The 14,937-nt window shown below is 44.2% G+C and overlaps 1 protein-coding gene across 19 annotated transcripts in view; it reads left to right on the forward strand.

The window, feature by feature from the left end:
* The window catches only part of MAP4K4 (mitogen-activated protein kinase kinase kinase kinase 4), a 148,033-nt gene that overhangs the window by 78,109 nt on the left and 54,987 nt on the right, over positions 1 to 14,937 (forward strand). For all 19 annotated transcript variants that reach the window (XM_049784976.1, XM_049784980.1, XM_049784978.1 and 16 more), the window contains exons 4-5: positions 10,972 to 11,097; positions 12,271 to 12,378. In XM_049784976.1, the coding sequence (XP_049640933.1) occupies positions 10,972 to 11,097; positions 12,271 to 12,378 (234 nt within the window). The remainder of the gene's footprint in view (positions 1 to 10,971; positions 11,098 to 12,270; positions 12,379 to 14,937) is intronic.

Raw genomic sequence — 14,937 nt, forward strand, 5'->3', positions numbered from 1 at the left:
CAGAGACAGCAGCAAGGACTGTGGTTAAAGTCTGACCCCTCATTGTAGATGGAATGAATCTCACAAGACAAGACAGTGATGTTCTCTATTTGAGATGCATTTCTTAGACATCCACACCTTTTCTTTTGTTTGTTTGTTTGTTTTGAGCATTCACACCATTTAGAGAAAATGGTTGAGTAATTCATAGTTTTACTGTAGGATTTTTCCTGTCGTGCACATAATTAACTTGGGTTTATTAATTTTTATGTTACGAATTTATATGGGCAGTGATTTATATCCAGAATATAATCATTAAGCCAGCATTAACTCTTTCTTGCATTGGCATTTGTGGGTATTTTTCTGGCTTGACGAAGTTCAAGATATCATTTAAAAAGACGAAGATCTTCAGAGTTTGCTGCATTTTAAAAATACTCCCCTCTTTTGCCCCCAAATCATTAAGCATGTTGTTGTCTCTGGTTCACATTAACCAGTGGGGACATGAAGCTCTGAGTTGTGAGCCCCAAGTGAACTCTTTGCTCTGGACTTAACTCAAGGGACATTACTTTTGCTTTCTTTTGATTGTGATCTTTTTGTTGTAAGAATTGTAAGCCTGAGAGAACCTCACACTTTGAACTGTCTTTTTCTCCCTCTGCGTCTGTGAGTAGAACGTTTCCATGTGTAGGGCCTGAGTCCAAGCTCCATGCTCTGTCTCAAGTGTACCCAAATGTGTAAGTGGTTATGCTGGGATCAAGCAGCCTTCCTGAATTCAGACCAGAGCTTGCTGGGCTTGCTAGACAAAGTGGGATGTGATTCCTCCTCAGTTAGGGGTTGTTTTGCTGGTGATTTGTTTTGGAGTCTGAGCACTGGAAATGAGTTTTGGGCTGAGTTTTCTTGCTTCATTCTGCCTCCTGTGATTGTTCCCAGCCAGGCCTTTTCGCTGACACTCCCTCGACCTCACTTGGCTTGATGTTCTCTGCTGAACATCATTTAGATGCTTCCTTCACCTTTCTTCCGAGGCCACTCCCAGCCCCTGCCCTACAGCCAGTCCTCCTGCTGTTTTGTTCCAGGGTTTTGGGCCTTCTGGTATGCTAGTGACCCTCCTTGGCTTGGGACTTTGTCCCCAAGAGAAATCTTCTAGGAGAGTGACAGGGTCTCTCACAGCTCTGGCTGGCTGTTGGTACTAGCCAGAATGGACATGTGAAGCAGCTGGTCACATTTGTGCTGAGAAGTTAGAGTCGGGCTTAAGCCTTTTGGGACTTCTGCAAAGTGGGAGTGGTGGCTGTCCTGCCCTCTCTGTAGTCGGGGTATGCTTCTGGAGTGTGAAGGTGTGACAGGCCGCCTTCACCTTCATTTTCCACTGTGTGCCCCTGTCTTTTTGCTACCACGAGTTGCCAGTCACCAAACTGTTGTCTTGGTTTCTTTGCTCTTAGATTTTGGAATCAAAGGCAGCTGCTCCTGTTGTCGGGGTCCACAAGCACTCTCAGGACTGCTGCATTCGTGTGCAGAGCTGCTTAATTCCAGGGAGTGATACAGGAGTTGTCGTGGGTGCCAGCTTTCTAAGGTCATCTCGTGTGACCCTGGCCTACAGTCCCTGACCTGGCACAGCCTGTGACAATGCCTTATGTGTTCATGTGGCAGGAAAAAAATGGACAAAGCACTATAATCTTACTTTTAGGGAAAAAAAAGTCAGTTTTGTGAAGTTCGCAGAAACTGTCTAAAGTTCTTTATAAAGTGTTATGGGGGCCAAAGTGATGGTAGTGCACTTGCCTGGCATGTGGCTGACTGGAGTTTTTTCTCCAGCACCCTGGGCTGTCTCCTGAACCCAGCAGGAGTGTATCCTTGAGTGCAGAGAGTCAGGAATAAGCCATGAGCATTGCTGGGTATGCACAAAAACAGCAACAAAAAAGTGATTCATGGCAAAGAATTTAATCATTTATCTCTTGTAATCTAGGAAAAGAGATCTACACAGAATAAATGATTACACTCTGGCTGACGCATTTCCTTCTGTTCGAATGGTGGGGCAACTATGTGAGGTTAGAGAAGTGGGTTAAGATATGCTTATTTCCTCAGCATTTTGCAGGCTATCTTTTTTATTTTTTGCCAGTTTAAGAAATAACTTTAATTCTGCTTTATTGCCTTCCACTCAAAGATAAAACATGAAGTTTCTTTTTATTCCTGCATACAATAAATCTCTGTATTTTAAACAATGCTGGTTTCTCTTTTATGTGACTCATTGAATGCACAATTCTCTAGTAAGATGCACGTTGTATTACTCTCTCTCTCTCTCTCTCTCTCTCCCTCTCCCTCTCCCTCTCTCTCTCTCTCTCTCTCCCCCTCTCTCTCTCTCTCCCTCTCCCTCTCCCTCTCTCTCTCTCTCCCTCTCCCTCTCCCTCCCTCCCTCTCTCTCTCTCTCTCTCTCTCTCTCTCTCTCTCTCTCTCTCTCTCTTTCTCTCTCTCTTTTGGTTTTTGGGTCACACCCGGCAGCGCTCAGGGATCACTCCTGGCTCTATGCTCAGATATCGCTCTTGGCAGGCTTGGGGGACCATATGAGATGCCGGGATTCGAACCACCGTCCTTCTGCATGCAAGACAAACACCCGACCTCCATTCTATCTCTCCAACCCCGCATGTTGTATTTCTTAACAGAAATGCTGTGTGTTATCTTTAGGAGAAGTTTCAGGTTAAAGGAGATGAAGCTTATTATTTCGACTTAAATCAGATTTTTAGAATAATTGCTGTCTGTGGGTCTTTGACGTCTGTTTTTCCAAGAAGAGCAACTGCAGTGCATCACTTTGTCCTATGGGCAGACAAGATTCCTGGCTAAGAACATGCATCACTAATTGCTTGTAGTAATGGACCAGTACTAGCAATAGAAGTTAGGAGAAAAGTCGGTCACCTGAGTGCTGCTAACTACTTAATTGGTTGATTGATTCCTGGCATCCTTGCTTGGCACTTCCAGGCTCTTCTCAGCAGTATCTCTAAACCTGGCATTATGCCTGCCTGTCCACATACCACTCCTGGCCAGGTTAGGTGATAGCAGAAATGAGTGTGTCCTGGGCTCTCTAGAGCTGGCTCTCTTTATTGGCTGGTTCTGAAATGTCCATATTCAGAACCAATTTTACGTCTGCTTTATCAAGAAGAGAGATTCATAGCTTGTTTCATAAACAGTTGGGTATCTTCTAGTTGGGAGGAACAGTGTTGTGCACGCTGCCTGCTATTTACACTCAATCAACCTGGCCTGTGACCCTGTACAAGACTAAATGGAAATGTCCTTATCTTGCCCAGAAGGAAGTGGAGGTGTACTGGATTTATTAGGTTTAGTGGAGAGTGGTGGTTTTTGGTCTTTGGATCCGTTTATTCCACTTCTGCCACTGCAGTGATGAGGTCCCAGGCAGCATGGAAACTGATCCTGGCACCCGTCTATGGAGTTGTGCTATTGCTTAGGTGGGTGTCCCTGTGGTCTCTGCTCACACAACTGTGCTTGGGGTGCTCCTCTAGCCTGTGTGACGATGCACTGGGACTGTGCCATATTGCAGGTTTGATGTCCCCAAGCAGCAGATGTGCCTGGACACCCCTCTGCAGGCCATGGCCCTGTGTGGTCACAAGGTGCCACACAGGAGTTTTTACTGCAGTACCAGCTCTGGGTCCAGTCTGTGTGTCCAACACTAACAGTTGCCAACACTACAATGACAGCAACTGGCAGGGCCACAAAGTGGAACAAGACAGTTTCTATTTTCCTGGAGCTTAATGTTCTCCTCAAGAAAGAAGAATTTGCACTGATGATAGGGCAGTGCATGCTGGGAAGAACAAGAACCTGCCTTCAGAGCATAAAGCTTAATAGTGCTAAACATTTTGTTGCTCCCCTGCTTCTGCTGGAGTAGAGATTCACAGTTTGCCTGGCCTTGGAACACAGCTGGTTTGAGGCTTTGGGGGTTCTCCAACTATAAGGTTAAGGATCATATTTTGGTCAGCTTCTGGGGTAGAATCTAAGCATCCAACACTCCTGGGGTGAGAAGGACCATTTACACTTTAAAGAAAGGCTTTCACTACATACTGGTTTGGTTCAGATCAAAGCATCCCTGTGGGGTTTCATTGTGGATCTGCTCTGGTGCTGATGGAGACCTGTTTCCCATAGGCCGGTCAAACACCATCATCATGCTCTTGGAATTCGGATGTTTGTTTTCACATCCCTGTCATTTTTCCTCCACGTAATTTGATGTCAGAGAAAACTAGGAAGGAGGGAAATTTTCGACGTGTTCTCATTTGGAACTAACTGGGAGATAAGCAGTGGAAGCCGATGCTGTTCTGCGGCTTCTATGCCACCTGCACCCTGAGAAACCTCTGGTGGGGGTACATGTAACTCTGGGAGGCTATTGAATTCCTCTGCCCTCTGTGGAGTCTGACACTTGTGTGTCAGGAACCGACATTCCTCTTCATTCTTTTTAAACTGAAGACTAAACTGGAGCCTCACCTTTAAATCCTAAGTGTAGTATTTGGGAACCCCAGTGCATAGGAAACTTCAGGGAAAATGCTTCAGAGCCCAGATGCTGCTATCAGACACATGCACCTTCCTCAGGTCTCCCAACATACTCCTTAGTGCACTGTCCCTTTCCTTCTGGCTCTGAAAGCTTATGGAGTTGCTGTGGCTGGGGGAGTGAGTGAGTGAGCGGAGGCAGGGGCTTATGTGTTAGACAGGAAGGCAATGATGCCATAGTGGGCCCCAGATGGATCTCTGTCTTTGGTTCTTGGGAAGACTTCAGGATATAAAAGTCTAATCTCAAGGAATGACGCTTGGAACCAGTGCCACAGTCGGGAAGAATTGCCTTAATCTTGCAGAAAGGCCCAATTCTCTGTGGTCTCATGAACTTTTTCTACTGTTTGCCCTTAGTGACAGTGGCAGAGCCAAGAGCAGAGAGGGATGGACCTGCAGTCCACGGAACCATGATGTGTTCACAGGGAAAGCTCATTTGTGTCCCTGACATACTGCCTCCACTTTCAAGTCTTTTCTCAACCCACCATTCCACACTGGGAAAATGCTGCATGATAATTGTAGAAAAGCAGGATGGTTGAAGAAGAAAACACTTGGGATCAGAGAAGCTTTGGCAGTTTCTTTTCTCTGGGTGTTCATTAAATCATGTGTGCAGTTTTCTTAGTATACTTGGTGATATAGGAACAATTGTGTCATCTGTCAAGCAGTTTTGGATCGCTGATCTCTTTCTGTTTTTATAAGAGAACCATATAAGACATGGACAAGAGAAAAAGTCCAATTAGTGAAATGGGTGTGTCCCACACACTTGTGGAGGCTCCTCAGAGGCACACAAAAGTTGCAGGATGCACTTCCCAGGCAGTTCCAGACTCAGGAGAGAAAGGATGAGGCAGATATTGAGGGGTGACTGTCTCTGAGGTCACTGGGGCTTCTTGATACACAGAGCCACCCTAACAATGTCCAGTGTGCTCTTGGCCCCGCTCTTTCTGCTAATGGGAATGGTGGTGCCCACCTGTTCTGTCCTGAGCACCGTTCCTCCTGCTTTCTGTTTGAAAGTGGGGCAAGTGCCTTTGGCTCACTAATCCTGTGCTACAGAGCATGCTTTGGGATGATCATTTTTTCTTTCTTAGAGTGATGGGGACTTGGGAGATATTGTCTTGGTGAGTTCCTGACCTGGTTTCATTCCCAGTACCACATTTCCTGAGCACTGCAGGGTTGGCCCTGGAGGTACTTGATGACTCAGGGGTCCTGGCACTACGGGGCCTAAAACACATGCTAACCTCCTGCCCGCAAAGAAATGATAACGCCGACATATGCTCAAGTTCTTTCTGTTGTTGTTGAAGCCATACTCAGTGGTACATAGGGATAAAGGGGGCATCTGGGTAATAACACCAAGCCCTGAGCAGTTCTAAGAGTTTTATTTAAACCAGACACATGGAAGTTTAAATTTAAAATAAAAGTTGATCCAGACACATGTGGGAGCTTCACTGCATGCTGGTATCTCTGTGTTTGTTCAGCATTTGATGTTTGTGTAAGGAGTTAGCAAAGGTCCCTGCTTTTGGTTCTGGTTCTCCTGGGCTCACATGATGTCCACTCAGTGGTTCTGGTTCTCTTGGGCCCACATGGTATCTTCTCTGTGGTTCTGATTCTCAAGGGCCTATAAAATGCCAGCCCCATTGTTCTGGTTCTTATGGGCTCACATAGTGCCAGCTTCTTGGTTCTGATTTTTACGGGCCTACAACTTAGTTTCTCTGTCGTGAGCCCTCGAGGATAACTCACCCATGTTGGGCTGAGAGAGATTTAGGTGACAAGAATATAAGCATTTGAAGGAGTTGACTCTGATAATGTCCGTGTTTTCAGATGGTGAAGAGGGTGAGCCTGTCATATGACACTTTAGAAAATGGTTTCTATTCATAAGTCCTCCCTCCCCCAATATGAGCGAGCAGCCAGGGAAAGCCACAGAAAACTCCTTGCCTGGTGTTAGCCTGGCCTGAGACAAAGACCTTTTCTCTGAGCCCTCACTGGTTGGGCTTCAGAATGCTAATGGGCACCCCACTGCCTGGATCACTGAGTGGGGCAGCTGCCTCACTGAAGAGCACCAGGGCTTTCTCTCTGCCTTCCCCCTTAGGGCCTGTACCATTATCATCTTCATCATCATCATTATCATTGCTGCTGTGGATATTTATGTACAGTATTATGGTCTCCAAAGGAGAATAACTTGACCCCGACACATGGAAGATGTATAAACTTCTACCATGTAATTTTGCAAAGTCCATTTTCTTTCTCTGTGTGTGATTCGTTGTTGATGTTTAAAAATTTTAGTTTGAGCTTGCCTTGATCTTCTCAGGCCAAATGAAGTGTTGTCACTAAATGAGGTGGTGGTGGTGCAATAGTTAAGGGTTGAAATGAGACTACCAAGCTTATCTTTAACTAATGATTAAAAGAGATCAACTTAGAAATTGGTTCCCTATTATTTGATTCTCAAGACAACATAAAGCAGCATATTATAGATGTTAGTGATAATAGGATTCCAGCTGTTACTGGCTCAAAGCTATTGATAGAGTTTCCATTGTTTCTGTTTGTTTTGTTTTGTTTTTTTTTTTGGTTTTTGGGTCACACCCAGCAGTGCTCAGGCTCTATGCTCAGAAATCGTTCCTGGCAGGCTCAGGGGACCATAGAGGATGCCAGGATTCCAACCACCATCCTCCATGCTAGGCAAACGGCTTACCTCCATGCTATCTCTCTGGTCCCCTGCATTTATTTCTGATGCATTTTCTCGTAAGGTGAGCACTTACAATGCCAGATGCTTTTCTTTTGAGTGTTCTGTAATAGCCATCTATTTAAAGCTACTGAGAAAAGGAAGGCTCAAAACTTAACCATTGTTTGAAAGCATGCTACATATTCTTAACATTCTTCACAGTTCAGCCTCCTTATGCTTCTAGAATTTTATCTATGTAAAACCTTAGAAATACTCTTGACAAGTAACATTGATCCAATCACTGTATTTCTCCTTATTTGGATGTTTTCACTCTTTGTAGAAAAATTGTCAGACCTGGTTTGTTGTATATGTAAACATTTTAATGGGATTATTATGTTACTGACCCTACTCTGATAGGTGATTGTGCCCTACCCTAGGTTGTGACCTGGCATTCTGCCCCTACCCTAGGGTGGTATTTGATTCTGCTCCCACCATTGGGTGGTACCTGATCCCACCATTGGATGGTACCTGATTCTGGGGCATAAAAGCAAGGGTCTATGGAAGGCGGGGGTCTTTTTTCTTGGGCCTGTTCTTAGGCCTTTGGGCTTCGGCCTCTTCATTGAATAAAGAGCTGTTTTCTTCATAAGCCTGACTGCCTTTCTTCCCGCCGCATTCACCTCAGAACCGCCGACTGAACAGGGTAACAGAAGTGTGGTCCGAGCTGGAGGAGAAAGGCCTCATCCTCCATCCCTCCATCAGTCAACCTCTTCAGGGCCTGACTTGCAACACTGGTTATACTTTTTCTTTAATTTCACACTAAGATACCAGTTAATATTGGTACCATGTATGTTTTTTGGTTTATGATGAGTAGTCATAATATAAATTAAATATATCTATCTAAAGGCATTTTTAGTTTTAGGGAAAGGGATTGTGCCATGAAAACCTGCCAGCAGTATTTACCAATATGCTTTTGCTGTGTTTCTCAGGCCAGTGGTTAGTACTAACTTTAAACTTGTAAGAATCTTTATTACTGGTTTTGGACCAGAGGTGCTTAGGAGATCATATATGGTACATGGGATTGAGCCTGGGTCAACCACTTAGAATACTATCTTTCAGGTCCTACCCCTGTAAGAATCTTCAAATGTATAACTTAATTTTAACTCCCTCCCTCCCTCCCTCCCTCCCTCCCTCCCTCCCTCCCTCCCTCCACCCTCCCTCCCTCCCTCCTCCCTCCCTTTTCTTTTCTTTCTTTCTATTTTTGTTCTTGGACCATACTCTGCAGCGTTCAGGGCTCTTAGCTCTGCACTGAGAAATCACTCCTGCAGGCTCAGGGAACTATATGGGATGCTGGGGATTGAACCTGGGTCTGTCCCAAATCGGCAGCGTGCAAGGCAAATGTCCTACCACTGTGCTATCATTCCAGCCTCTTTAGTTTTCTTAAGAAGAGTGATAAACCAATCATGTATTGGTAGACTTCTGTTGTCTCTAAAGGAAATGATCTATCCATCAAGGTTAGTCGGAATATGTCATGACCCTTAATCACTGCTCAGGAAGCCTCTCCAGGGAATTGCAAGTATTTGTTCTCTGTCAGGAAATGCTTGCTGCTCACCATGCATCAGAGGGCATAGTGGCCCCTTGTGTACCTGACCCCAGGGCAGGAGTGTGGAGGACAGGCAGGCAGCCTCAGGGGATCAGGGTGGGATCGATGGACCAGAGCTGTGCATCCTAGTAATATTATAGCAGAGAATAATTGACTGCTCATACCCCAGAGCAATGCTTAAAATCAATATTTTGCTTTTTTCTTTTGCTTTTCAGCATCTTTATTTTTGTGTCATTTTTAATGATATAGGTTTTTATAGGTTTACTAATTTGGAGATAAGGGAGAATTTTAAAACACAGAATACAGAAATAGTTGACTATTTCTGTTGTACTATCCAGAATTAAGAGTTGTAGATATTTAGGTTTTTCAGATGAACTTATTGCCAGTGGCCTCATCCCAGGAATAACTCATGAAGTGCATGAGGAATGTATGTGTTTCCTTCAGCTCTGTACTGCCACTGTGCCCAGCCTCAACAGGCCCTGTGCTACTAAGAGCCCTGACTTGTGGAGTGAATTATGCGCCCGTGGCTTGCCTAGATATGCCCACTCCGCCTGCCACGGGCAGCTGCACATTGTCTGTGGGTTGTAATGTCCAACACCCATATTTTCCTCTGTAGATTTGCTCTCCTGTACCTGTGTCTTTCTGTGTGTCTTAGTATGTGTGCATGTGTCTGAGTGACTATGCGTGTATATGTGTAAATGTATGTATGCTGATATGGTACGTATTTGCACATTTGTCGTTGCCTGAATTTGTGAGAATGTACAAGTGTCTGAGTGACTGTGTCATTACTCTTATATTTGTGAGGACCTAGGTAAGTATGTAATTTCTATGCATCTGAGTGATTTTATGAGTGTTAGTCTGTGAGTATGCCTTTATGTGACTTTGTGTGCGCTGTGTGACTTTATGTCTGAGTGACTGAATATCTGTTTGTGCACATGTCTGTGAATGTGTCTAAATGACTGTCCTATGTGCCTTTCATCTTTTTCTGTGACCAGCCTCCTCCTTCCCTCTTGTGGTGCCCATGTGCATGTGTATCCACAGAACGCGCAGCTTCTGGGTCAGCCCATAGAGGGAGGCTCATTTAGTGTTGTCAGTGGGGTGAATATGCCAGGGTAGAGTGGGATGTGACTTCATCATTATTCTGCTTGACGATGCCTGAAAGTGGGGAGTTAATGAAATCTGACTGTTAGATTTTTTTTTCTTGAAGACTATATTCCTCAAATATTTATTTTGAGGCAGTTCACAAATGGGAGTGCTCAGGGCTCAGCTCAGTCCTGGGTCTGTGCTTGTGGATAACTCCTGGCAGTGCTTGGGGAAACCATATATGGTACCAGGGATCAAGGTGGACCAGCCACGTGCAAAGCAAGAACCTTATTCCTGCTCCCCCCGTACTGTTTTTCTAGCTCCCTTGAACACTAATTTTCGAACCAGTCTGCTTTTCTCTTACCTATATATATATTCTCTCTTTCTTCCACTTTAGCTCTGTGTTTCCCTCATTCTGTTACATCTTTCCAGCATGGCTCTTGAAAGACAGCTCCCCAGTAGTGCTTGCCATGTGCACACATCAAGGGACAGGCATGTGAAGGCTGGGGTAATCTCAGCAATGGCAGGACTAGCCTTGAACACCCAGAGGCTTTGTATCTCATCTCCAACCCTGTATGACCCTCTTGGATATGTCTTCTCTCTTTGGTCTCATAAGGGAGGATACTAGGAAGGAGCCTACTCTGAGCCACCTGCTGTTCCCAGTGACAGCATGTGTCTGGGGTGCAGCTGGATCTTAAAACCCCAGAAAGCGTGTGTTTATTGATGTAGTGTGACCCTGCCAAGGGTCAGGCGTCAGACATGAATGATCCTATCATTCAGTTGGCCTGTGTTAGTGGGTACATGCTTGAGGGGAAGAAGCTGATCTTTTCAGTCCTTGCTTGAACCTGTAGTTCCCTATTCTCCCTCTCTACATATGAGCACAGTGGGGCCCATAGATGAGTTGGTAGAAGACGTAGTCCTGGGTGGTATCCTGTGTCCTCTGTCCCGCTGCTCCTAATTGCCACTTGTAACGCTTGGGTGTCTGTTTTGTGGTAGGCAGTAGCAGGTCAGAGTAGGGACATGCTCCCTGTGAGCCCCCAGTTCTCTCTGTGAGGAATGGTGTGTGGAGAAAGCAGAAAGCCATACCTCCTGTTCTGAGCTGCCATCCTTTGCTTTTTTTCCTCAGGATGAAGAGGAGGAGATCAAACTGGAGATCAATATGCTGAAGAAATACTCTCACCACAGAAATATCGCCACCTACTATGGAGCTTTCATCAAGAAGAGTCCTCCTGGCCACGATGACCAGCTCTGGGTAGGCAGATGTGACTTCCATGTTGGATGTGTTGGGTCTCTGTTTTGTCAAAGGGCTCAAAGGACTAGGCAGAGTGAGCACAGCAAGGCCTGAGAGTATGGGGATTTGGGGGCCCTATAATTGAACATGTACCGAATATTTGTTTGATAATGATTTCATGTTGGACAGAAAACTTGGCTTTGTATTTAAGAAATAAAATGGTACCTGGGACCATAACAATAGTATAGACAGTAGGGTGCTTGTTTGCACTGGACGAAGCTGAGTTCAAACCCTAGCTGCCCATACATTCCCAGAGCCCTGCAGGAGTGATTCCTGAGTGCGGAATTGGGAATAAGCCCTGAGCACTGCCCGGTATAGCTCCCAAACCAAACCAAACTGAACAAGTGAAAAAATAAAAAAGGGAATTAAAGAAAATGATGCCTATTTAAAAAGATTGGAGTCTGATTATAAGGAAAATTAAGGGCTTGAAAATATGAAATTTTTATAGCTGTGACATTTAGTATGGAAGCTGACCTAAAATAAATCTCTTTCATACTAAGAATTACAAACAAGAAAACAAACATCGTTCGGCAGTAATAGCGACAGTAGTCAATATAAAACACTTAAATCCCAGAAAATCTCGAGAGTGACTTGTCCCACTTCATTCCAGGATGGCAAAGTAGAGATGTTACTGGATCTGTGATTTATGCCAAGGATATTGAGTTCACAAGACAAAAACATTAATGCTATTTCTTACTTCTTTGATGCCATTATAGCAAAGTTATGTAAATACTGTTTGAAATAGCATTTTGTTAGTTGTAGAAATCTGCTCACATAGAGTAATATGAAACTCATGATGGTGAATGGCAAACACCTTTGTTCATGATCAGAATGCTAGCCAAGTTCACAGCCGATTTCAGGTTATTGGGCATTTACCAAACCCAGAAAGGTCCTCTTATGCCATGTACTTCTGAGAAAGAAAAAAGATCCAGTGTAGGACAAGGAATCAGCATCTCTGCTGTTACATTCGTAGAATGAATGACTGGGGGCACCACAAGTTCATGAGGATTTGGGTGCCATCAAGTAACCACGCCACATGCTGAGATGGCAGGAAAACCTGGTGAGGGGTGGGGGGCTTCCCAGTTGGGCCCCTTGCTTCAGAGAAGCTCATTGGTGCCTCTTTTCTCCCCACAGCTCGTCATGGAGTTCTGCGGGGCGGGCTCCATCACGGACCTGGTGAAGACACCAAAGGGACACCCTCAAAGAAGACTGGATGCCTACATCTCCAGAGAGATCCTGAGGGTGAGCGCGGTGTGGCTTCTCATGCCCCTTCCTAGCCTGAGCTGCGTCGGTGCGTTGCTAATGAGTGTGTGGATCATCCAAGGATTCTAGTGAGGGCTAGTTTGGATAGTTTAAGCTGTGTGATGGTTTTGGTATTTTGCAGTATCTAGAAAATTTCATTTGAAAAATAGTCAATTTTAATCTTTCAGTCTCTATCCCAGGGGATAGAAGAGGGGAATAATCTCAATCACTATTTTCATAGGAATCTTGTGTATAGACTAGAAAAATGTAAGTTAGTGGTACTGAACATTGGCCTCCCAAGAAGATCATCTGGTGAACTTCAGCAGTTGTGAGAACTAGTGCCAGTGCCTGATCATGAAATAATCGGGCTCAGCACTGCTCCTCCATAGCCTGCAGCATCCCTTTGATCTGTATGAGCCATCCTGAGCAGACTGCACAAGCATTGAGCTGGGTGTGGGGGCTTAGGTTTGAAATAGCACATGAGTGACCGCCCAGCCTCTTTCTTGATTAGTCTTACTGCTTCATCCTTTAGTTGCACACTTCATTACTAGCTTGCATTTTAGTTTAAAAAATAAAAGCTGTGAGAGGCCAGAGATATCCGATAAGGGTTAAAGCGGTTGTCTTGCAGCTGGTTTGATCCCTGGCAGCCCATATGAGCACCAACAGGAGTGATCCCTGAGAACAGAACCAGAAGTAAGCCCTAAGTGGGAATCCCACCCACCACTGAATCCCTGAGAAACAGAACCAGAAGTAAGCCCTAAGTGGGAATCCCACCCCCCACCCCCAAATGAAAAACTATGAAATGAAAATAGAATTCTTACATCACTAATTAACAGAATACATGATTACTTTACTTATAGGCAACGTTACCTCACCTTTTTTTTTTTTTTCTTGTTTTTGGTTTTTGGGTCACACCTGACTGAGTTCAGGGCTTAATTCTGGCTCTACAATCAGAAATCACTCCTGGCAGACTCAGTGGACTATATGGGATGCCGGGGATCAAACCTGGCTTGGCTGCCTAAAGGCAAATGCCCTACCCACTGTGCTATCACTCTGGCCTCAACATTCCCTCACATTTTATGTGAAAGTTTCAAAGAGGACTTTAGATTTTACAAATGCCATAAAAATATAATGGGATAAATTTATTTTATTTTACTTTATTTTTGTAGGGATGGTAGATTGGGTCATACCTAGTGATGCTCAGGAGCATCACTCTGGTGGTACCTATATGTTTGGCTATATGCTGGGCAAGCACTGTGCTACCTTTATGGCCCTACGAGAAACAAGTTTTCATTTGTATAATTAAAGTTTGTTTGAATAAAGCCATTTAAGAATGTTAGTAATTTGGAGCTAGAAAAATAGCACAAGAGTTAAGTTGCACTTGCCTTCATATAGCTATACCATGAAGGTTCCCTGAATACTAGGTATGACTTAACCTCCCTGCTAGCCACTTCTGCACCCCAGAAAGGAAAAAAAAAGATTTTTAGTTGTTAGAGGGTGGGAAAACTATCTTTTTATGAACATACTCAAATTTTAGTCTTCAAAATTCAGAGTCCTATCTTTCCTAGTTTCCACAGGAAATAGAGTCTGGAATGGGAAGTGTGTGTCCAAAGGCTGTGCTTGGTGGGGCTTTCCACTTGGCTGCTAAAATGAAAACACTTCTTGTGGAGCCCAGGCACCAAGAGTAAGTCCAGTCTGTAAAGTTCTGTGGGTCTCTCAGCATTCAGACCTTGCTTTCTACACCTGTGAATTTTGGATACAGGTCCTGTGGAGCAGGTCCTGTTATTCTGAGTGTTTCCTGGGCCCTCTCTTGAGGTCATAGCAATGTCACATACAGAAGCAGTTATCTCTCCCAGGACAGGACAGTGACTGACTTTATGTCTACTGCCAATAGACTGCAATCATTTGTGAAGACCGGGACTTAGGTTAGTTGCTTAGGTGTCTAAGGTGGGGATTTGTGAAAATCAGGAATAAAAATGGAATAGGAGTGATTATAGTAGGGAATAATAAAGAATTATGTAGTGACCTTTCCCCTATCTCTTAGCTGTTCACACTTCCACCATGCTGAAAGGAGAAGCTTTCATCCTTTAGTCCCGAGTCACTTTTAGGACTTTCTTCCCTCCTTAGTGCTTTGTGGTTGTGCCTACTGCATATTCTGATATTCTGTGTCGGAGAGAGGACAAGACCCATCAAATCACTTCTGTTTTGGTCCACAAGCAGCTGGTAAACGATTGCTTAGCAACTCTTGTATTGGAGATTTAGTATTCTGGAATAGTTGTTATATTTAACTCACATTGTTCCTAGTAATGATAGCAAGAAAGTCTCAAACAATTAAATAGGAAACTAAATAGGAAACAATTTAATAGGAAAGTTATCTCTTATAATATTCCATTTTTAAATACAGGCATTTTGAAGTAGATATGTTGCTGAGTTAGGTTATATAGGTAGTTTGTTGTGTTAGTAGGTTGCTGAGGAGACAGTTGACTTCTCCATTAAGTTTAGGATTAGTCAATAGATTACTAAATGAGAGAGCAAGATATCTTCTGTCATTTTAAACCA

This window comes from Suncus etruscus, chromosome 12 (assembly GCF_024139225.1).
Source record: "Suncus etruscus isolate mSunEtr1 chromosome 12, mSunEtr1.pri.cur, whole genome shotgun sequence".
NCBI classification, from domain to species: domain Eukaryota; kingdom Metazoa; phylum Chordata; class Mammalia; order Eulipotyphla; family Soricidae; genus Suncus; species Suncus etruscus.